Here is a 22,424-nt window from a genome sequence, read left to right as displayed (position 1 = left end):
GGGATACCATAATGAACGAGGTCTCCTCCTCGCCTCCTGTGTCTTGGGCACACTGGACCCTGGCCAGCAAAGCCCATGGTCAAGCAGAAACGGTCTTTGGCCAATGGTTAGCTCGTGTCTTAGGCACCAGGTGACAGCTGCCCCTGGCTAAACCCCTAAAACCCTACATCGGGGGTCAGCACACTTCTGCAAAAGCCATGTAACGAATATTTTAGACTTTGCAAGTCATACATGGTCCCTGTTGCAACTAAACAAGTCTGCCATCACGGTGTCTAAGCAGTCAGTGAGCGGGTGTGGCTAGGTCCCAATAACACTTTATTTACAAAGACAGGGAGCAGGCCAGATTTGGCCTGTGGACGATAATTTGCCAACCGGTAACTGCCCTTGATGACACTCCAGAGACGACCTGGGGACTAAGGTCCAGGAGGATGGAAACCTCTAGGGTCCAGTGCTGGGCTGAGAGCTGGACGCAGGGCAGAAAGGGCACTGAGTGTGGAAGCTTCTGGCCAAGGGGCAGGTGCAGAGGCTGGAACAAGTGGGCCACAGCGGAACAGGCCGTGCTTCCTCCTTTGCGAGGAGCACTGGTTTTATTCCGGGTCAGACCCAGCCCTCAGACCCCCGTGCACACACACACAGTCCCCAGGCAGGCGCTGTCCTTACTGAGCCCTCAGGAGCCCCTGTGCTGTGGCCTGACCACCAGCCCCTCCCTGGTGACGGCCCAGTTGTAATCCTTTGGGGAGTCCAACGCTGCTTCTATCCGAGCATCCAGGTTCTCTCGGGTGATGAAGTTTTTTGCTTCTTCCTGTTGGGAGAGAGGAGGCCAGCTGCACGGGAGCCCCGGGCGTGCCAGCCCTCCCAGGGAAGCCTGCTGGCCTTCCGCCCACTGACCCTGGGTCCTCTCTGAGTGCTCTGCTGACCTTCCAGCAGCCTTGTCACATTCCTCTTTCTTAGTCACTCACTGGACACCTCCACCAGAACCACAGCACACCAGGTGTGACGATCTGGTGTCTCGCTGGGTGGACTCAGTCCCACAATATTACCTCTTAAAGTCTCTCCAAGTCCTCCTCCCCCTCTCCTTTACTTCAAGCCTCAGCCCTTCTTGCTGGATCACTCCTGCCAACATGCCCCGAGTACCTAACCCTTCAGCGACTTCACCATCCACAAGGCAAAATGCAAACCCTCTGGGCTGCGGGGTGTCCCGCCCCCCGACTCAGCCGCCACCAGCAAGCTCCCCGAACACCTTACACCTGTCGCCCCCAGGTCTCTGCGCCCGCCGGGCACGAGCCTCGCACGCCTCCCCCAGGTCCTCGCCTGCGCTCCCTGTCGGCAGGTGGCCGGCGCCCCACGCCACTGCCCCCCCCCGGACCCTGAGGCCTCCAGCCCCGCCCCGCGGAGGCGCGGCCCACCTGCAGCTGCAGCACTTCTTGCTCCTTGAGCTGCACCCAGGTCTGAGTCTCCCGGGCCTGTCGGGCCTGCTCCTCGGCCTGCCGCTGCGCCTGCTCCCGCGCCTCCTGCTGCAGCCTCTTCACCCTGGGAGGAGCAAGAGGCCGAGCCTGAGCCGGCCGGGCTCCCCACGGGCCAGCCCCGACCCCCGGCCCCCGGCCCGCCGGCTCACCGCAGCTCGCACAGCCGCTGGTTCTCCGCCAGGTTCCAGGCCATCAGCTCGCGGTGCTCGGCGGCGTCCTCCTGCGCCTTGCGCTCGGCCAGGACCCCGGCCCGGGCCTCGTGCTTCTTCCTCCGCACCTCGGACACGAACTGCAGCCTGCGCAGAGACGCGCCGGGGTCGGCCTCCTGTGCGCCCGCCCGCCCGGCGCCCCCTCCCCAGCGTCCCGGCCCGCCCCGCCCCGCAGCACACACCGGAGGGCGCGCACGGTCTCGCGGTACTGCCGGTAGCGCTCCGTCAGCACGAAGAACTCCGCGGGATCCACCGCGGGCGGAGTCACCACGCGCCCGACCTTGGACTTGGCCGGCGGGTCGTGGCGGGTCTTGCGGCCGCGCGCGGGCGGCAGCAGCAGCGGGACCGGGGGCCCGCGCGGGGGCCGCGCACCCAGCCGGCTTAGCGCGCGCAGCATGGCCGAGGCCCCCGCGCCCCGCGCGCCGCAAGGCATCGCGGGAGCCCGGAAGTGGCCGCGGGGCAGGCCGGGGCATGGAGTCCGCGGTCTGTCCTCCCTGCACCCCGGGTGCCCGGACGTCTCTGTGTCGTCTGTCCCCTCTTCCACCCAGATAGCCCCCGTCCGCAGCCACCATGGCCCCTGGTGGCCAGTGCGGAGGGCCTCTCACCGCACTTACCAGCAGTGTCTGCAGCACGTGCTGCCCCCTGCGGAGGGTCCACCGGCTCGTGGTCCTCCATCCCAGGGCTCACTTTCCAGGGCACCGCTTTGGAGGCCAGGGGCAATCCTGCCTGGGCTGCCTGCGGCAGTGCCCAGAACCTTTCCTCAGAAGGGGGCCGTGGCTGCAGCCTGCCCTCACTACACCCCAACCCCAGGCTCCAGGTAGGTGCAGGAGCCCCAGCCAGCGGCACCTTCCTCTGACTCTGGCCGCGGAGACCCATCGCCCACCTGGGGGTCTTGGGATGTGCTGGCCGTGCAGCCTCTGTGTTGGACAGCTCAGCTCCCTGTCGCCAGCCGTCAGCCTCCAGGGGGCAGAGGCCTGTTTGCAGGGTGAATAGCCACTCTCCGTGTGAGCTGAACGGCAAATGCAAGGACCCGGGTCAGGCGTGGCGTCGTGGTGGCCAGTGCCTGGGAGAGCTGGGGCACCAAACCCTGTGGCAAAGGTGGAGGAGGGGATGGCATAACGGGCACCACAAGAATGTCATGGGCACCTGGAATTCAGCAGCCCAGGCAAGGGGCACATGGGTGAATTCCCAAATTGACATATCAGGGAGCTGAAGTCCATGTGTTAACGTTTTGGGTAAAGCAGGCTTTGTTCGTAGACGCATTGGTTAACCAAGTAACTTTTAGGAAAACATCTGCTTTGTGGTTTAGTGCAAATGATTCTTTTGAGTTTAATAAACAAGATTGGTTCCGACTTGGGTTTACAGAATGTTTTATTCAAAGTCCCTTGTGTTTATTTTAAAAGAGGAATGGGGGACGGTGCCTTTGCTTTTCCTGTAATTTGTTGTTTTTTCCAAAAAAAATCCAAACCAGAACAACTAAGCCTCCCAGGGTAAGCTCCAGGCCCTTTCTCTCTGGCAACAGACCTAGCTTTCCAGGAATGCGTGCTGTCCCCTTCCGGACTATAAACTCTGGAATTCATCTTCCTACCCCTCTGAGCAGGACACAGAAAGCCATTTGTTCACCATGGAATCCCTACTCTCTGCCCTGAGGACAGGACACACCCACCCCAGTCTGGGTGATGCTTGTAGCCCGTGGGGGGAGGGTTGGAGCTAGGCACGCAGGTGCAGGAACTGATGGTGGACTTTGGAGAGACTGCCTGAACCCCCTGGGCGTTGGGAGCATGGGAGAGGTGGCTGTGGAACACCCCATGTTCTCCTGGGGGGAGTCACTCAGCAGGAAGCAGGACATTCAGACCTGGAGCTCAGGAGGGGCTCAGGCTTGGGGAGGGGCTGAGGATCCACAGCATAGGACCCCAGGAATGCCAGACCTCTGCGGAGGGAGACAGCGGAGGGGCAGCTCCGGACTCCCTGGGACTCAGCGCGCAGGCCACCTGGTGAGAACAGGTGAGAAAGGAGGTGGGGAAAAGGAAGATTGTAGACTTTTTAAAGAAGTCTATCAAAAAGGGCTAAGAACTGAGGCCTGAGGGAAGTGCCCCCCCCCCCTTTAATGAAAATCCCGATGACTTGGTGAGAGAAGTGATGAAGGAAACAACCACAAGGGAACTGACTTGTGGAGTGAGGTCTCTCAGCGCACACACACGCATACCCACACCATCTCCCTGGAAACCCTTCTGCCTGGCTCAGGGGTGGACACTGCAGGCTGCAGTCCCCCGCCCTTCCCAGTCATGTCGTCTGAGCCCGATGCTTTCCTTTTAGCCCCATTCCCGTTGGGCTTATGTCCTCTGGAAGCACGTGCGTCCTGCTTGAAGACATGTTTACTAACCTGGTGATATTCTGTACTGGCCCAGCCACTGACCGCCTGAGCACGGCCCCCAGCAGAAACCCACCGGGCCCCGAAGGCGGGCAGCTGCTCCGGGCCAGCCCTGGTGACGGGAGGTGGCAGCCCAGCGGGCGGAGGAGGCAGGCCGTATGGAAGGCTCTCCTGTGTGTCCTGCACAGCTTGCAGACCCAAGGCCTGCCCTCCTCCATCTGCCTGGACTTGATCACACAGAGGCTCCAAAAGGGAGCTTGTGGGTTACTCTCAATTCCCAGCATCCTTTGGGTCCAGTTCAAGTCTCTCCTCCTCCGAGAAGCAGGGCAGCACTGACACCTGGAGTGCCTCTGTGGACCAGGCTTGGGCGCCGCCTCTCCGGAGGCTGAGGGGGCCTAGGGCCTGCTCCTGCTCCCCAAGAGCGGCCCACAGGCCGCTGCACCGACAGCCACGGCAACCAGTTTACTCTCTTGTTCCGACAACCAGCTGCTCACAAGGATAAAAGGCAGTGGAGGGACCCGCCCTCCCAGCTGTGCCCCAAACACTGCATTTCTCTGCAGAGTCGCTGGTGCAGCCCAACGACTTATGCATCGGGCTCAGACGACATGACTGGGAAGGGCGGGGGACTGCAGCCTGCAGTGTCCACCCCTGAGCCAGGCAGAAGGGTTTCCAGGGAGATGGTGTGGGTATGCGTGTGTGTGCGCTGAGAGACCTCACTCCACAAGTCAGTTCCCTTGTGGTTGTTTCCTTCATCACTTCTCTCACCAAGTCATCGGGATTTTCATTAAAGGGGGGGGGCACTTCCCTCAGGCCTCAGTTCTTAGCCCTTTTTGATAGACTTCTTTAAAAAGTCTACAATCTTCCTTTTCCCCACCTCCTTTCTCACCTGTTCTCACCAGGTGGCCTGCGCGCTGAGTCCCAGGGAGTCCGGAGCTGCCCCTCCGCTGTCTCCCTCCGCAGAGGTCTGGCATTCCTGGGGTCCTATGCTGTGGATCCTCAGCCCCTCCCCAAGCCTGAGCCCCTCCTGAGCTCCAGGTCCAGCCAATGGGACGTGTGAGAAGGAGGCGTGCACACTCCACTCAGGCCCTGAGAAATGAAGCTGCTCCCTCTCCACACTCGTCCTGCTTCTCCATGGACAAGATGGTGACCTGGCTCCCACCCCGGGGGAGGAGTGCTCCCTACGGGACACTGGGCCCGAGATGGGGGGACGCTGGGTCTAGACTGGGCAGACTGCTACACGAGAAACACACGAATACAGTATCCACTTTGTGAGACACAAAAACCAGACACTTCTAATATTCAGGCTCAGAATCAAGTTGGAATCGAAGACTCCCACCACCAGGATCTGAGGCACTGCCCCATTCCCTCTGGAAATGCGGACAGGAAAGAAAACCGAAGCTATTTAACACAGTGTGACTATAAAGACTTAATCTGGACAGAGTGACACAACCCAGAAGGTTGTGTAGCAGAGCACCGAGAGGTCACACTGGCCTTAGAGCTGAGCCCTCCGTCCTGCGTCCTCCATGCCCCTGGCCCCTCCCGGGAGCCGGGCTAGCTGGGACCACTGCACCCAATGTGCTGGGAGGGAAGGAGGTCCATGGGAACCAGCCACAAGCGAGAAGGCTGTGCTGACCGGAGGGAGAGAGGCTGGAGGACAGCAGCCTCTGCCCCAGCTGGGACAGGACAGTGACAGCAGGAGCAGCTGAGGGGAACCCTGGTTTGGTATGGCTGCCCCGCCCCAGAAAAAGGGAGACGTTTCTTTTCCTCTGGGAGGCAAAGCTTTTATTACCCGATGATCCCTAGTGTGGTACCAGAGATACCACTCTGGTCCCTCAGCCCGCGTGGGCCTGGGCACCGAGGGGGCGGGGGCGGGGTTATTTACAGAGTGGGGAGGGGACAGGGGCCCCAAAGGGCACTGGGACAGCCGATTTCCTCAAGAGCTCTGAGAACTTTGTGCTTTTTTCCTTAGTTGATGCCGAGCTACCTGGAAAGGGTTTTGTTTCTTTTCTAGGAAAAGGTGTGTAAGCCACAGAACGATAAGGTCACACTTCCAGGCAGAGGAGTTCACGACATCAATCCAAACATCACACTATTTAATTCCCCAATAAAACATTGGAAAAAGGACTATCAGTGCTAACACATTTACATATAAAATCTCCACCTAATAAGTAATAGAAGCCTATGTACCAATTTCTAAAACAGTTATAAGATATATACACAGTTTTGGGTATATTAACAAAACAGAATATTACAAAATATTAAAGGCAATTCTCCTGTCCACGGGTCTCATGGGCTCTCACTTGAAGTTGGCGTAATCTGAGAACGCGTCGATGTATTCCTGCACCACCTTGTAGCAGAACTCATACTGTTCCTGGGGGGAGGGGGAGGCGGTCAGCCAGAGCAGCACGGAGCAGGTCCCACCACAGCTCTGACCGCACACACTCCACCTCCCCACCCCCACCCCCACCCAGTGCCGCTGGTCCTCCAGGTGGAGGCCGGAGAGGACCAGGTCAGGGGCTGGCTTGGGAGAGCAGGTGGGCGGTGGCTCTGTGAGGCCACACCTCACTATGGCGGTCAGGCTGGAGGTGCCCGTTAATTCCCAAACACCTTCATTCAACTCGAGTCTCCCCTGCCTTCAGGCAGCACTGTCCCCACAGGGTCAGGAGCCCTTTCGGGTGTCCGTCCCCACACTCGGTGGTTACCTGTCAGACTGTCGGGACCAGACCACTTATCAGGAAGCCCCAAGCAGAAGAGGGGAGACTGCTGAGTCCTCCCCCCACCCGGGGTGCCCTGCACCGCCTTCCAGTGTTTGCCGAGGACACAAGCCCATCCGACCAGAGGGCTCCTTGCGCAGCCAGGCAGGGGCACCGGGAAGAGCTCTGAGCCCCCCACTGTCACCACCCCCCAAGGCTTGTTCTCTCTGGGGCCCCTGGGGAAGGGAAGGCTGGCTCTGCGGTTACATAGGCTTCTGATGACCAGATGGGCCCTCGGAGGAGCCTGCCGCGGAGGTGACCCTGACGACGAAGGGCTGTGGGTGGCGCAGGGGCACCAACGCGGCCGCGTACCAGTGTCTGGACCATGTGTGGCCTCTGCAGCCGCAGGCTCTTGACGGTCTGGAAGACGTCCAGGATCCCCTCCGCCTTCACCCGCTCCAGGACTGTGCTCAGGGCACAGAAGGTCCCCGTCCGTCCTGCCCCTGCACTGTAGCAGAGGAGACCCACTTCACACACCAGCCCTTGTGCCCAGGGGAGCGACAGTGGCAATGAGCAGGTCAGGGCCGAGGTAGGTGCTGGGGGTGGGGTGAGGGTGGGAAGAGGCCACTTGCTCCTCACCACCTCGGTCCCTTGCTCACACAGCTCTGGGGAGGCCGACACCCCCTGCTGCACGGCCCACTTAGCCTAGTGAGAGGCTAGCCCATGGGATCGTGGTGGAGAGCCTCGAACCCCCAACCCCAATCCTCAAACCTTTGCTGTCCCCCAGCCACACAGCTGGGTGGACCCGGCCTGCTGCTCACTCACCGGGTTCTTTCTGGTGCCCCCCCCCCCATGAGCCCCGTGTGTGCTGATCTTTCCCGGGCCTCTCATTTCCCTCCTGGATCCCAGGAATCTAGACTGTGACCACGACACTGGCCACCCTGCTTAGCGTTGCGTGCTGATCACTCAGCAGACCCGCCCGCCCTGCCGAGTGCAGACTCGTGGGCGGGCCTGGCGGAGGGTGGCGGACTCCTGGGAGGGCCCAGCGGGCTCGGGCACCTGCAGTGCACGGTGATGGGGTGGTTCCCCGACTGCTGCTGCTGCTTCTGCACGGCCGCGATGATGCTGATCATGCCCTTGCCGTCGCTGGGGATGCCCACCTCCGGCCAGCCATGGAAGTGGAACTGCCGGATCTGCCTGCTCTTGTTCTCCTGTGGGGGAGGGCCGTCAGGCGGGCGGCGGCACAGCGCCACGGCTCCCCTTGGGGCACACCTCCCCCGGCCCCTCACCCTGGTGTTGGTGACCAGGAGGTCTCTGACGGTGTAGCTCTCACACTCCTCCTCCTTCTTTAGCTCCACGGTGATGTCTCCGTAGGACACCAGCCCGTCCGAGGGCCAGTACTGAGCACATTTCTCCTGGAAGGAAGGTGGGCGCGCATGAGGGCTCAGAACACTGTGCGTGGAAGCGACGGGCCTGGCCCACCGTCTGCCTGCCCCTTCTGCGCACACCTGCCTCTCAGCCGACACACCTCACCCCCACGGTGCAGGTAACTCAGAGGGCCCGGATGCTGCTTAACGTCACTCCAATCTACCTCTGACCCTCACCAGACGTCGTTATTTAACTTACTGCCACTACCAGAGACAGTCACGTAACCACTGGTGTCACTTCTGGAGCTGCGACACGGGCAGGGCATGGGGAATGCAGACAGCGCCTCCCACCTGCGTCCGACACTCGGGGGCGGGGGCGGGGGTGACTATCCTCGTTCCAATCCCCGGTGTTCAAGGGGCAGCTGTGCGATGGCCCCGCCCAGCAGCTGACACTCAGTGTTCAGGCGAGGGTGACAGAGAAGAAAGGGGCAGGCTGGAAGGAGGCCCCAGGGCCGCAGACTTGAGGAACTGTCAAGAGTCCCCTCTTAAAACTGGACAGGGCGCTGATCAACAGTGAAAGCAAGTGGGGGCCTGCTCTGGCTCCGACCGGGACAGCTCCTCCCGGTGGCTACCTAGGCCAGCAGCAGCAGGCTGGGCGGAGCTGAGGCGTTCCAGGTGCCACGCCTGCCCCAGGAGAGCCCCACATACTCCCGGGGCTGGGGCCTGCGGGGTGCTCCAGTGCGGAGAACCCACGTTAGGACGACGACAGGTGCTGGACTGAAGGGCCTCAGCCGGGTGAGGCCGAGTTTATCTGACTGCGCCCTCCACTGGGCAGAACAGCACAGACCAGACGCAGGTGGGGATAAAGCCCGCACTCTACTCTGCGAGGAAAAGGGGACAGCGGAGGGAGGTGACCCCAGCGGTGCCTCCCGTGGCTCTGAGGTAGAGACAGCAAGGGGGGGCACGGCCCCCGGGGACAAGGCACTGGCTTTGGAATACTCAAAAGGTACAACCTTAGAGTCCTGGGAACAACTCTGCTCTCGGCTGAAGGGTGGTGGGGAGACCGTGAGGCCGGAGGGCACACAGCACTCGGAGGGGAGGAGGGGGAGGGGGAGAACTGTCCAGGAGCCACGTGGAAGCTCAGACCACACCGCTCTCCAGGCCAGAGCGGAGCTACTGGTGGCTCAGACTCCCACGGGCTGAGCTATGGGGCCTGGAGAGGCCCCATGGGCAGTTTAAGTCAGAAGAGAAAGCGCAAGCAGACGCCTTCGCCACCCCACCCTCCCCACACGGTCCTGGGTCCTGTCTGCTGCAGCCCAGGGCCTCGGAGCTCACCTGGCCTCGCTCCTCCAATTCTGTGAGCATGACGATGGAGCAGGACTTCCACTCCCAGATCATCCGCCAGAAGTCCTCGATCGTGTGGAGGAGGGGGCCCTGGCTGGCGATGTATGAGTCCTTCTGCCGGTAGCCCTGCAGGTCCGGGAGGGAGCGGGAGGGAGCGAGGGGTTTCACTGGGAGGGGCTGCTGGAGAAGAGGCCACTACAACCCACCCCAGGCGAGCTCCCTCTCCACTGAGGACCCTCTCTGTCAGATAAACTGGTCTCCCTGAGGGGGAGGAAGGCGACCTCAGCAGGGGTGAGAACAGACAGCTTCAGCCCGGCAGGCCGTGGTCTGTGCAGTGGACCTTCCCCCAGTCACTACCCTGCAGGGTGCCCCTGCTTCCCCGCCCTCTGCTCTCTGGGAGGGACCACCTTCCCCCAGTCACTACCCTGCAGGGTGCCCCTGCTTCCCCGCCCTCTGCTCTCTGGGACCTGGCAGATTTAGGGCAGGGGTCAGCTCTGAGTTGAGGCTGGTGCAGAGACAACCCCGAGGCCACACGGCGAGGCCCGGATGGACCTCGGGAGCATGGACAGCACTCACGTCGATGAAGGAGGCATTCACGTAGTCTGTGTTCTCTTCACCTCTCTTGACTGGAATGATCACTCTGTTGAACTCATCTGCACGGAGGACAGTGGCTTGTGGGTCCCCAGCCTCACTGTCCTCTCCCCCTTCCTTCTGTCTCCTTGTCCCCACTGGGCACCAGCGTGCCTGCTCCCAGCCCAGAGGGAGGGTCCCTTCAGCCTTCACGCCCTATTATTCCCAGAGAGCAAAGAGGGGCAGTGCCGTAACTCTCGTCCAAGCTGACCGTTACTAGTACCACAGGGGGGAACTGGAGGAGGGGCTGGGGATAGAGGTGGACACCGGGGCAGGGGTGGGGAGAGGGCTCTCACATGGAATGATCTGTAAAACCCGGTTCTTCTTCATGTTGGCTGGGAGGTTCCCCGTCCGCATCTTGTCATTCTGGATTTTGATTGATGTTAATTTCTGCGTTGGGAAAGGGAGGGAAAACACTGCTGATCCCAGTCGCCGAACTTGACAAGATGACACGTCCCCAGGCCACTCTGGTGCACACAGCTCCCCACCAGAACCTGACCTTCCTCGCCACGTGTCCCTGTTGGAACACTTGCTTCTGTCTTTAAGCTCAGTGAGAAGCCAGGAGTGTTTGAGAAACTGCCTTCGAGGCTCCTGTGGCCCTTCCGGGACCCACCTGGCTGGACCCTCATGACCCTGGAGCAGGGTCCTAGCCTCACGGGGGTGGGTGGGGGGGGGGTGCGCTCTCTCTCCCTCCGCCTGCTGTTCCACCCCACACACGGTCTTAGACTCTGTAGAAAACCTTATTCAATGTAGACCACCCTCCCTTCCCATTCTGCAGCCCCTTCCTGACCCCTGCTACTCAGAGCGGGGCTCACAAGCCGGCAGCCTCAGCCCCATCGGGTCAGGAAGGCCGACTCTCGGGCCCTAGCTCGGACCTGCTGGGTCAGAACCTGCACCTTCACAGGATCCCGGTCACTCAGGCCTCACTGCAGTCTGAGCACTGCCGTAGGAGTGTGGTCTGCCCACCGCCCCAGGCTCTCGTGCCTCTGAGCCCTCGGACTGAGGGGTGTGGACACTCCCGAGCGGTGCTGAGAACATGGCCGAACAGCATCGGCAGGGCTCAGAGGCCTCAGCGGTTGCCAGCCACACACCCTCTGTCCAGTGGTCTGCAGAGGCTTTGTGGAGACACAGACACACCCAGCTGTTTACACAGTGTCCACTGCTGCGTGAGGGCCACAACAGCAACGTCAAGTAGGGGTAACAGAGGCCGACACTTGTTCTTTATACATGATAATCACAGGGGTGCAGGGGAGGGGACTGGGGACTCAAGAAAAACACCACTGCCTGTTTTCCACCCAAACACAGCCCAGTGACTCTGACGTGCTGATGGCTTAAGATTGACCGGGTACGAGCAAAGAGCCGAGACCCCCTCCTGAACCACCCACAGGCTCACAAGGGTTTCACCGCTGACGGTTGATCCTGAAGAAGCCGAGGACCAGTGCTTCCCAGAGCACACAGACCTGCAGTCGGGGGGCCGGCCCCACTCACCTTGAACTCCTCCTCCAGCCCGTTGCTGCTGGTCCCTGGGACTCTGTTGTAGATTTTCTGAAGATGTGTCTCCAGGGACGTTACCTCCAGCTCCGTGTCCCCGTAAAGGTAGTGCTCCAGGAGGGCCTGGTATATGAAGACGTACTGCATCTGAAACCAGAGCGTGGTCCCTGTCACACCACACTGTCTTTGGGGTGCCAGACTGCCCCCACTCCATGTCCCTCCAGGCCACTTCTCCTGTGATCCCAGCAGGAACTAAATGATGTGCTCTCATTATCCCAATTCCTGAGTTCCCCTGGGGGAGCCTAACTTGGGAGGGTGGGTCCTACTCTGCAACCCTCTGGAGTGGAAACCTGGAGAGAGGACCAAACCCAACCCCTGCTCATTCTGAGAGCACGGATTTGCTCGTCTGAGGGAGCTGTCAAAATCTGGTGACATACACAACCCATGCCCTGTGACCTCTGTGCCCTGCCCATGGAGATGGTCTCACGCTGCTCCTACGCATGGCCGAGCTGCGTCACAAGGGCGCAGGCACTGGCTCTCCTGGCGGCTGGCATGCGCACTTCCCTCGCGACCTGTGCCTGAGCCTCAGAGCCCAGTGCAAACGACGGCTGTATCCCAGGTCCCCGAGGGACACCCCTCTGCGCTCACAGTTTACCAGGGCTCTCCATCACACGGTACGACGACCACTTACGACAACCCGGGAGGCTGAGTAACACATGAGGCAGCAGGGGTGCTGGTCCTGGAGCGCCCCCCCCGCTCCCCCACAAACCCCTCGGGGGTGCTGATCCTGGAGCTCCCCCCCTGCTCCCCACAAACCCCTCGGGGGGCTGGTCCCGGAGCGCCCCCCCCGCTCCTCCACAAACCCCTCGGGGGGCTGGCCCCGGAGTGCCCCCCCTGCTCCTCCACAAACCCCTCGGGGGTGCTGGTCCCGGAGCACCCCCCCCGCTCCCCCACAAACCCCTCGGGGGTGCTGGTCCCGGAGCACCCCCCCCGCTCCCCCACAAACCCCTCGGGGGGCTGGCCCCGGAGTGCCCCCCCTGCTCCTCCACAAACCCCTCGGGGGTGCTGGTCCCGGAGCACCCCCCCCCGCTCCCCCACAAACCCCTCGGGGGTGCTGGTCCCGGAGCACCCCCCCCCCGCTCCCCCACAAACCCCTCGGGGGGCTGGCCCCGGAGTGCCCCCCCTGCTCCTCCACAAACCCCTCGGGGGTGCTGGTCCCGGAGCACCCCCCCCACTCCCCCACAAACCCCTCGGGGGTGCTGGTCCCGGAGCGCCCCCCCCCCGCTCCCCCACAAACCCCTCAGGGGTGCTGGTCCCGGAGCGCCCCCCCCCCCGCTCCCCCACAAACCCCTCGGGGGTGCTGGTCCCGGAGCGCCCCCCCCGCTCCCCCACAAACCCCTCGGGGTGCTGATCCCGGAGCTCCCCCGCCCCCGCTCCTCCGCAAACCCCTCAGGGTGCTGGTCCCGGAGCGCCCCCCCCCCCGCTCCCCCACAAGCCCCTCGGGGGTGCTGGTCCCAGAGCGCACCCCCCGCTCCCCCACAAACCCCTCGGGGGTGCTGGTCCCGGAGCGCCCCCCCCCCCGCTCCCCCACAAACCCCTCGGGGTGCTGGTCCCGGAGCTCCCCCGCCCCCGCTCCTCCGCAAACCCCTCAGGGTGCTGGTCCCGGAGCGCCCCCCCCCCCCGCTCCCCCACAAGCCCCTCGGGGGTGCTGGTCCCAGAGCGCCCCCCCCTCGCTCCCCCACAAACCCCTCGGGGGTGCTGGTCCCGGAGCGCCCCCCCCCCGCTCCCCCACAAACCCCTCGGGGTGGTCCCGGAGCTCCCCCCCCCCCCCGCTCCTCCGCAAACCCCTCGGGGTGCTGGTCCCGGAGCGCCCCCCCCCCGCTCCCCCACAAACCCCTCGGGGTGGTCCCGGAGCTCCCCCCCCCGCTCCCCCACAAACCCCTCGGGGTGCTGGTCCCGGAGCGCCCCCCCCCTGCTCCTCCGCAAACCCCTTGGGGGTGCTGGTCCCGGAGCGCCCCCCCCCCCCGCTTCCCCGCAAACACCTCGGGGGTGCTGGTCCCTAAGCGCCCCCCCCGCTCCCCCACAAACCCCTCGGGGGTGCTGGTCCTGGAGCGCCCCCCAACCCCGCTCCCCCACAAATCACTCACATCTGTTTGCACCATCTGGCAGCGCTGGGCCCGGATCCGGCTCACAAAGCCGTACACGTCCACCTTGCGCTCCGTGTGCATCATGTCCAGCATGGCATCAATGACGACAAAGGTACCTGTCCTCCCGACACCTGCACTGTAGCCAGAGAGCAGGGTGTTACCAGGCTGGCCAGCATGCCGCGTGGGAACACAGGCCAGGGCTCTGGCTGCAGGCTCCCAGTTCTAATTCTCAGCGGGGCAGACGCAGGGTCTTCAGGGAACCGGAGACCCGCCGTGCCCTGGCCCCTTGCCTCCAGCCATCAGGACTGGAGACCAAGACGCTGAGAAGGGCCAGAGAGTTCCCAGGGCACAGGCAGCCGCACCTGCTGCCTCTGCTTCACAGCAGGGTCTCCCCGCCCGTCCGGAGGACTGCCTTCCCTCCTCCCTAAGGAACCACCACCCGCACCAGAAGCCGCGTGGTCTCGGCTGCTGGCCCGGGACTGACCGCTCGTCTGCTCCACGCCGGCCTCCTCAGCCAGGCCTGTGCTTTCCCCCGCGCTAGCCACGGGCACAGACGGAGCCTGAGTGGGAAGCCAAGGGTCAAGCCACACTGACCTGCAGTGGACCACGATGGCCCCTGCATACTGAGGGTTACAGGCCTTCACCTTCTTGAGGAACTTGAGCATGCCAATCGGGGTGAAAGGCACCCCAAAGTCTGGCCAGCTGGTGAAGTGGAACTGGGTGATGAGGCGCTGTGGCTTCCTGTTGGTCACATCGCCCACCTGCAGGGGAGGAGATCCTGCGTTAGCCCGACCCCCAGGTGGGTGGACAGCCGAGGGTGGGAGCATGAGGCTTGGGGTCGGGGCCGACTGTGACTGTCAGAGACGGTGGGAAGTGGGAGTGCACCCAAGTAAGGAGAACCCCAGTGGGCCGGCTACTGACTGTTACTCTCAGCCTACAGATGCCGAGTCTGAAACTCAGAACTAAGTTAAGTGACCTGGTCAAGGTCCCAGAATTCCTAAAGGGCAAGGTCAGAACTAAAATGCCAGTCTCCTGGCTCTGTGATCCCCTTCCCACAGCACCAGCCCCCCTCAGCTGACTGAGACCTCCGCTCCAGCCACAGGGTCGCTCGCAGGGCCAGGGCCTAGCACACCCTGGTCGTCAGGAGCCTCTGGAGCAGTGAGTCAAGCACCCCGATGGCTGCACCAACTCCTGATGCACATGGCTCACACCCAAGGCACAGAACTCCCGTTCAGTAACAGTGTTTCTCCCCGTCATGAAAATGCTCCTCCTTCAGCTTTTTTTTTTTTCTTTTTCCCAAAGTGAGAAGCAGGGAGGCAGGGAGACAGACTCCCGCATGCACCTGACCAGGATCCACCCAGCATGCCCACCAGGGGGCGATGCTCTGTCCATCTGGGACGTTGCTCCATTGCAACTGGAGCCATTCTAGTGCCTGAGGCTGAGGCCATGGAGCCATCCTCAGCGCCCGGGCCAACTTTGCTCCAGTGGAGCCTTGGCTGTGGTGGGGGGGGGGGGGGGACAGAGAGGAAGGAGAGGGGGAGGGGTGGAGAAGCAGATGGGCACTTCTCCTGTGTGCCCTGGCCGGGAATTGAACCCAGGACTTCCACACGCTGGGACTTTCAACTGCTGAGCCAACTGGCCAGGGCCGCTCCTTCCTCAGCTTTGACAAAGAGGTTCCCTGGGAGCCCAGGCCTCTGGTTTCAGAGTCCAGACACAACACACAGTCAGCTTTCCTGACTACCCTGTAAGGGGGACACAAGCTATTCCGCCCTCTTACTGGTCAGCAGGTCTAGCGAGAGCTGAGAAGGGAGGCAGAGGTGGTACCTGCTGGATGCAGAACTTCCGCACGGTGTAGTCCACCAGGACGGTCACATCCTCGACCGACACACGGATGTTTCCATAGGTCCAGCAGCCTTGGTCAGGCCAGTACTGGGCGCATTTACACTGGAAAGGAACAGACACACGTCCCTGAGCGCAGACCTCCCACCCCTGGCAGATGCAGGGGCTGGAAGGAGAGGACCACAGGCCCAGCCTGAGGTACCAGGAGACCCCGCCTGTTCTGACCTCGCCAACTGCAGACTCACTCGTGTTACTGCTCCTTCTCAAGTTCCTCAGCGTCCACCCTGCTCAGCACCGTCTCTAACTGATGCACAGCCCCTGCCCCATGCTCCTTGCTCTTTCCCACCCAGTCCCTCAACTCAGGGCAAACTGGTCATACTCTCCAGGCAAGCCTGCCTGAGTCCCGGGAACCAGCCACCTGCTGTGAGGAAGCTTCCAGGTGAAACAGACTGTAAACCCCCTGCCACAGGGGCCAAGGTCTTCTCCAGTGCCTGGTCCTTGGACAGCTTCCAAGAGCCAGAGGTCTGGTTGTAAGAAACGACCCAAAAGCCCAGCCCTAGTGCTAGCCCTCCAAAACCCTGAGCTGCTGATCAATACACCAACACCCCAGTGTGGGGACCAAGATGACTCAAGGGCCACCCTGGAGAAAAAGTCATGACCAGGGAGGGATTCCTCTCTGGGAATGGTCCAAGACCAGGACTGGTGTTGGCTGTGGCCCAGGGAAGGAGCTGGCCACGCACGGATTTGGCATCCACAGAACTGAAGGTCCAGCCTGACCAGCGGTGGTGCAGCGTGGACTGAGTGTTGACCTGGGATGCTGAGGTTACAGGTTCGAAACCCTGAGGCCGCCAGCTTGAGTGTGGGCTCATCCTGCTTGAATGCAAGGTCACCGGCTTGAGTGTGGGATCATAGACATGACCCCATGGTCACTGGCTTGAGCCCAAGGTCACTGGTTCGGCTGGAGCCCCACAGTCAAGGCACAAATAAGAAAGTAGTCAATGGGCCCTGGCCGGTTGGCTCAGCAGTAGAGCGTCAGCCTGGCGTGCGGGGGACCCAGGTTTGATTCCCGGCCAGGGCACATAGGAGAAGCGCCCATTTGCTTCTCCACCCCACCCCCTCCTCTCTGTCTCTCTTTTCCCCTCCCGCAGCCAAGGCTCCATTGGAGCAAAGATGACCCGGGCGCTGGGGATGGCTCCTTGGCCTCTGCCCCAGGCGCTAGAGTGGCTCTGGTCGCGGCAGAGCGACGCCCTGGAGGGGCAGAGCATCGCCCCTGGTGGGCGTGCCGGGTGGGCGCATGCGAGAGTCTGTCTGACTGTCTCTCCCCATTTCCAGCTTCAGAAAAATACAAAAAAAAAAAAAAAAAAGGCAGTCAATGAACAACTAAGGTGCTGCAAGTATGAGTTGATACTTCTCATCTCTCTCCCTTCCTGTCTCTCTCGTGCTGCCCCCCTAGCTTAAAAAAACAATCAAACAAAAAACCCCCAAAAAGGACCAGTCAGAAGGCTGCCTGCAGGACTGCAGGATCAGGCCAGGGCTCAGATGCTCTTGTACTTGGCAGGGTCTCAGCCCATGGAGCTCCTCGGCTGACTCAGGAGGGACAGGACTCCGGGGGGGTGGGGGGCTAGAGAAGCCAGGGAAGAACAGCCCCCCCGGGGATGCTTCCTTGGCCAACAGCCGTCTTTCTTCCAGGCTGTCTGGAACCGGGGTGAACTGTCTGACTCACAGACACAGGGAACATGCCACAGGCAGCCTGGGTGTCCTCAGGGGCCTGTGACACCCAGGAAAGTCTGGTGGGCATGTCAGCCTGGGCTGTGTGGATGAATGACTGGCAGGGAGCCATAGAGGTGGGCAGCCCAGGCTCCACCGCAGTGTGCTCAGAGGCCTCTGCTGGCCACGCCTGCATCCGGGCCCTCCTACCTAACTCCTCCTTTTCCACTCACCTCCTTCCTCTCCTTCAGGTTGGTCACCATGACGATGGTGGCTGTGTTTTGTTCCCAGATCATCCTCCAGAAATCATTCACCGTTTCTTCTTTTGGTCCTAAAACCACCGATAGGAAAATGAGAACACACAGCGAGAGGAAGAGCTGCTGGGAAACCGAATGCTCACTCCTGACGCTGGCAGCCTGGGCCCAACACCCCGCTGAGTATCCAACACACCGATGCTGTCGCCCACCTGCTAACTGAACACTCCCCTGTACCCACCAAGCACATGCCAGGCACTGCACAGGAAGCGACGTAGGGGTGGGAAGCCGTCAAAACACAGAGAGGACACGAACAATGCCTCCCGAGGATACTCTAGCTGAGCCTGGAAGTGGCGCTGGCTGGACACCCCACTGCGGGCCGGACAGTGAGCTCAGGCCTTCACATCTTGCCTACTCCTCCCCCACCCCCACCCCCCATGCCCTGAAGCGGGTGTCGTTAGCCAGGGCGGTTAGGGGACTTGCTCAGGCAGGAATTTAAAATTTACCTCCCCCACAAGAAACCCTGCCAAGCCTCTCCCAGAAAGCCACTAGATTTCTGAACACAAATGAGAGAGCCGAGAGGAGAGAAATGGTACGAGCACGGGGAAGGGAGGCCCAGGGACTCCCGGGTGCTGGTGACGGGGAGGCTCAGGATAACTGAGCCAGACGCTAGGGGGCAGCAATCCAGAATGGAACTTAGAAAGAAGGTTCTAGGAGGATCCCAAGATAAAAAAAAAAAAATTAAGCCTCATGCATCTAAAGTGACTGAGAGAAAACATATACTTCTAGCGAAGAATTTTTTGGGAAAAAATCAATGCCAGGTATATAAAAAAGTGAGTAGGAAAAATGGGTAATCATTAACTATCAGGAAAAGAGGAAAACCAAAGACGGTACCCCAAAAGTCATACCACGTTACGTGCTACAGGTGTCATGCTACTGGTCAGGAACAACACTGTAACCAGCAGACGCCACCTTGTCTGCACACCGTAGCGTAACATAGCTCTGCTGGGGGAATGGAGCGCGGCCCGTGAGCACAGGGCGCTGTGACTGCGGGAGCGGCAGCTGTGGGAGGGCCACACAGACTGTCATCTACTGAAGAAGGAGGCACTGTGAAAATGGCCACGCCAGATGAAACGGCACGGGAGAAAGGGGGAAGGACATTGTTTTTATAACCCTTGTAAAAGACCTTCCGACTTTCTTAAATTTTGTTTTCTCTTTGGTAAAACTTTTTAAAAAGCTTTAGAAATGAAAACAGTGATAGACGTGACCAGGTGCTGGGAAGATGGACAGGAGGGAGCTGTCCCGCTGCCCGGCAGGTCGGCCCACACTCCCCGGAAGAGGTGCCCTGTATGTCTATGTTAGGGTGGACCCACGGGCGGGAGCTTAGGGGGTGCAGGGAGAGGAGGCACTGCAGGCAGGGGTGCGGGGGCTCGCGGCGTCCGTCCAGGGACATAAGGCATCCAGTGAGGTCACCGTGAGACCCTGTGTGAAGCAGGAAGATGGCGCTGGAAAGACAGGGAAGGGACCAGAACATAAAGGGCGGGGCCGGGCTGAGAACGGCTTGTCCTACAGATAACGGAAAGTCCCGGAGTCCTGACAAAGTCTTGCATCAGGAAAGGCCATTCCGGCGGAAGGAATGCAAGAGGCGAGGGAGGGCAGAGAGGCTCAAAGCTGAAGGAAGAGACGGGGTCGGGGAGCGAGTCAGAGAAGACAGGTCTGGAGACAGGAACAGGGCTGGTCCTGCTTAGACGACAGGACAGGCAGGAGATCTGTAGGGCCCCCAATCCGGCCTGGTGGGCCAGGCAGACTGCGTCCCAGTCACGGACGACCGAGAGCCCAGGAAGAGAGCTGCTGGGGGCTGTTTCTGGGTGGGCGCTGAAGGAGCAGGCGGGCCTCCAGGGGAAAGGGGGCGCAGGAGGAGCAGGCGGGCATCCAGGGGAAAGGGGGCACAGGAGGAGCAGGCGGGCATCCAGGGGAAAGGGGGCGCAGGAGGAGCAGGCGGGCCTCCAGGGGAAAGGGGGCGCAGGAGGAGCAGGCGGGCCTCCAGGGGAAAGGGGGCGCTGAAGGAGCAGGCGGGCATCCAGGGGAAAGGGGGCGCTGAAGGAGCAGGCGGGCATCCAGGGGAAAGGGGGCACAGGAGGAGCAGGCGGGCATCCAGGGGAAAGGGGGCGCAGGAGGAGCAGGCGGGCATCCAGGGGAAAGGGGGCACAGGAGGAGCAGGCGGGCATCCAGGGGAAAGGGGGCGCAGGAGGAGCAGGCAGGCATCCAGGGGAAAGGGGGCGCAGGAGGAGCAGGCGGGCCTCCAGGGGAAAGGGGGCGCAGGAGGAGCAGGCGGGCCTCCAGGGGAAAGGGGGCACAGGAGGAGCAGGCGGGCATCCAGGGGAAAGGGGGCGCTGAAGGAGCAGGCGGGCCTCCAGGGGAAAGGGGGCGCAGGAGGGCTGAGAGAGGCAGCAGCCTGAGTGGGGGCTCTCCGCGAGAACAGAGAGAGAGGAGGGTCAGAGAGCACCCGGGGCCTCGCGTTCCTGATGCTCCCACAGAATAAACACCCGGGACGGAGACTCAGGAGCAGGGAGAGGCAGGAGAGCGGAGAGGAGACGGGGCGTGGGAGAGAGATGGACCTCCAAGGACAGGTCAGCCACACGCCCGGGGAGAAGCCAGCTTCAAGGGCCAGCATGAAGAGTGAAAGCCAGGGAAAGAATATTCAGAAAAGTGAGAAAAATCAAGGTATGAGAATGCCAGGAAATAACGGGCATGTTTCAAGGAGTGTGAGTGCCGTGGAAAGGCTCAGGATGGAGGGAGTCTGAAAAAAGTCCGCCAGGAAGGCACAGGAGACCTAATTCAACAAATACTTGAGTGCCAGCAAAGCCCACAGCAAATAATGAGAGGAAAAGATGGTGCATGGCTGTTGATGCCAACACCATCACTGAGTAGGCGGTGGCTGGCCTGGGCCTCAGCAAGGAGATCTGGGTTGAAAGAAGGCTACAGAGGGAGGCCGGTGGCCTGGCCAGGCAGCTCCCGACCCCAGTGGGGGATGGCAAGGTTACCAGGACCCGAGACCTTCCCTAACTGACTTCACCTTGATGTCTCCTTCCCTTCACATCTCTACTGCGTCTATACGGGACAGCCCAACAGGCCTCCCTGTAACGAGGGAAGTGGTTTGTATCTGCACTATTACCGAAGCCTCTAGCTACAGGTGGCTATTAAGTGTGACTTAAAATGTGACGAGTGTAACTGAGAAAATGAATTTAAAATTTTAATTTTAATTAACGAAATTGTAAATTTTAAATGGCCTCATGTGGCTATTGGCTACTCTATTGAAGAGCACAGCCACTTGCCAAAATGCTCATTTGCTGGAGTATTTGCTGAGTGACTAAATACACAGGTTTACACTGATCAACGCTGTGAACATAAAAACACTTGTGCCAGGACCCAGAGGGAGAAAGGCGTGTGAGCGGAGCAGGCTGTGAGCAGATGTGTGCTGAGCCGGTGCAGCCCTGTGGCACTGGCCCTGCTCCGAGGGCCCCTGGACCACGCTTCTATAAGCAACCCCAGAGCTCAGGCCCCTGAGCAGGGGGGAAGACCCAGCTGGATCCCGGTGAGGGGACCAGTTCTCTCTGGACACTGGTTATCAATTCAGATTCTAGCAGCCTGGCTAGAAGCTCATATTCCCAAAGGGCCCTAAGACAGAGGGCCTGTCACACCTTGCACACGCATGCAAGCCTTCTCCAGTCTTTTTATGCACATTTACAAAAGGACTGTTTTTAAAGGACCCTGAAACTAAGTCATCCAGATCAAGGCCTTCAGTTACAAACTTGGAAGGGGGTTACATTTTTCCAATAGCAATCATTGCAGAAAGGCTACTACATTCTGATCGATGTACTCTGTACTTGGCACAGAGAAGAAGTAACCGGAGCCCCCTCCGAGTCCACTGACAAGCCTGAGGGTAAGGAGCCACCACGACTTTACCTTGTGCAGCAATGAACTTGTTCTTTTCCTGGTAGCCCTGCAGGGGAGGGGAGAGTGGGGGAGAAAAAGAAAGTGAAAACCAAAACTGGATTGGAAACGAAATTCTCCGGACTCCCAATCACGTAACAAAGCCTCCCTGGTGAAAAGGTCCAGGCAGTTAACAAGAATTTTCATTCTAGATATTTCCAAGGGATTCAGTCTGGATAACAGGGTTCAAAGATGACAAAGATTACACGAACTTGGTAGTCTTCTTGAAGTAAATTATTAACGAAGAATAGCCAGATGCCAAATCCTGGGCTAGACTGTCACTGAGCCTTTCCTGGGCTGACAACCTGGGTCTGAGAGGTGATGGGTGAGAAGCAAGGTGGTGGGTCTGGGGATGAAGCTAGGCCCACACCAGGAAGGACGAAAGGTGATTTTCCTGGTGATGCTCCCCCCCACCCCCGCAGAACCTTCTGGGGATTGACCTGTGGGTGGGCGGCGGCCCAACTCCTAGCGCTCTGGGCCCCAGCACTGGCCGGAGAAGCAGCGAGGCGCCTGGGGGTAAGACAGAGCCTCCATCCTCACTGGTTCAGCTACACGTCTTTCCACCCCACTGTTTAAGCGTGGGGCTGAATCACTTGGTTTAAGGGCTGTAGACCCCCCTTCTGCCTTTCCCACAGCAGCGGACAGGCAGTGAGGAGGCCACTTCCCCGTTCCAGCTCTGGCCAGGGCTGGGCAGAAGCTCTGAGCCTCGAGATGGACATATTTAGAGGCGGCAACAGGAAGCCTGTTAAAATGTAAGTTCTAAGCTCTGATGTTTTTAATCGTGAGAAGATGGACACTGAGGAAGCCTTCACTCGGGATGCTGCATTCTGCTTCAGTATTAAACTCGGAACTAAAACCGAGAAACTCTTAGAGTACGCTAAGCCACATCACAGCCACGCTCCACGAGAGGTCA

The 22,424-nt window shown here is 60.7% G+C and overlaps 2 protein-coding genes across 7 annotated transcripts in view; both read right to left on the bottom strand.

The window, feature by feature from the left end:
* Positions 1-298: 298 nt before the first annotated feature.
* Positions 299-2,618, bottom strand: MRPS26 (mitochondrial ribosomal protein S26). The gene is made up of 4 exons (XM_066236522.1): positions 1,858-2,618; positions 1,616-1,762; positions 1,407-1,530; positions 299-802 (listed from the first exon to the last, which is right to left on the bottom strand). Exons 1-4 carry the CDS (start codon positions 2,106-2,108, stop codon positions 668-670), a joined length of 657 nt encoding a protein of 218 aa, XP_066092619.1. The 5' UTR covers positions 2,109-2,618; the 3' UTR covers positions 299-667.
* Positions 2,619-6,118: 3,500 nt separating this feature from the next.
* PTPRA (protein tyrosine phosphatase receptor type A) overlaps positions 6,119-22,424 on the bottom strand; it is an 82,780-nt gene continuing 66,474 nt past the window's right edge. For 4 of the 6 annotated variants that reach the window (XM_066237086.1, XM_066237085.1, XM_066237088.1 and 1 more), the window contains 12 exons: positions 21,485-21,521; positions 17,498-17,595; positions 15,543-15,662; positions 14,313-14,479; positions 13,719-13,854; positions 11,569-11,718; positions 10,377-10,470; positions 10,027-10,103; positions 9,442-9,576; positions 7,799-8,154; positions 7,112-7,247; positions 6,119-6,417 (listed from right to left, as the gene is read on the bottom strand). In XM_066237086.1, coding sequence (XP_066093183.1) covers positions 6,343-6,417; positions 7,112-7,247; positions 7,799-8,154; positions 9,442-9,576; positions 10,027-10,103; positions 10,377-10,470; positions 11,569-11,718; positions 13,719-13,854; positions 14,313-14,479; positions 15,543-15,662; positions 17,498-17,595; positions 21,485-21,521 — 1,581 coding nt within the window. In that variant the 3' untranslated portion in view covers positions 6,119-6,342. The remainder of the gene's footprint in view (positions 6,418-7,111; positions 7,248-7,798; positions 8,155-9,441; positions 9,577-10,026; positions 10,104-10,376; positions 10,471-11,568; positions 11,719-13,718; positions 13,855-14,312; positions 14,480-15,542; positions 15,663-17,497; positions 17,596-21,484; positions 21,522-22,424) is intronic. The other 2 variants (XM_066237089.1, XM_066237090.1) reach the window with 1 other exon arrangement.

Source organism: Saccopteryx bilineata, chromosome 6 (assembly GCF_036850765.1).
Source record: "Saccopteryx bilineata isolate mSacBil1 chromosome 6, mSacBil1_pri_phased_curated, whole genome shotgun sequence".
Classification (NCBI taxonomy): domain Eukaryota; kingdom Metazoa; phylum Chordata; class Mammalia; order Chiroptera; family Emballonuridae; genus Saccopteryx; species Saccopteryx bilineata.
Note: the sequence above shows the minus strand (reverse complement) of the source record. Positions and strands in the feature narration are given on the sequence as shown.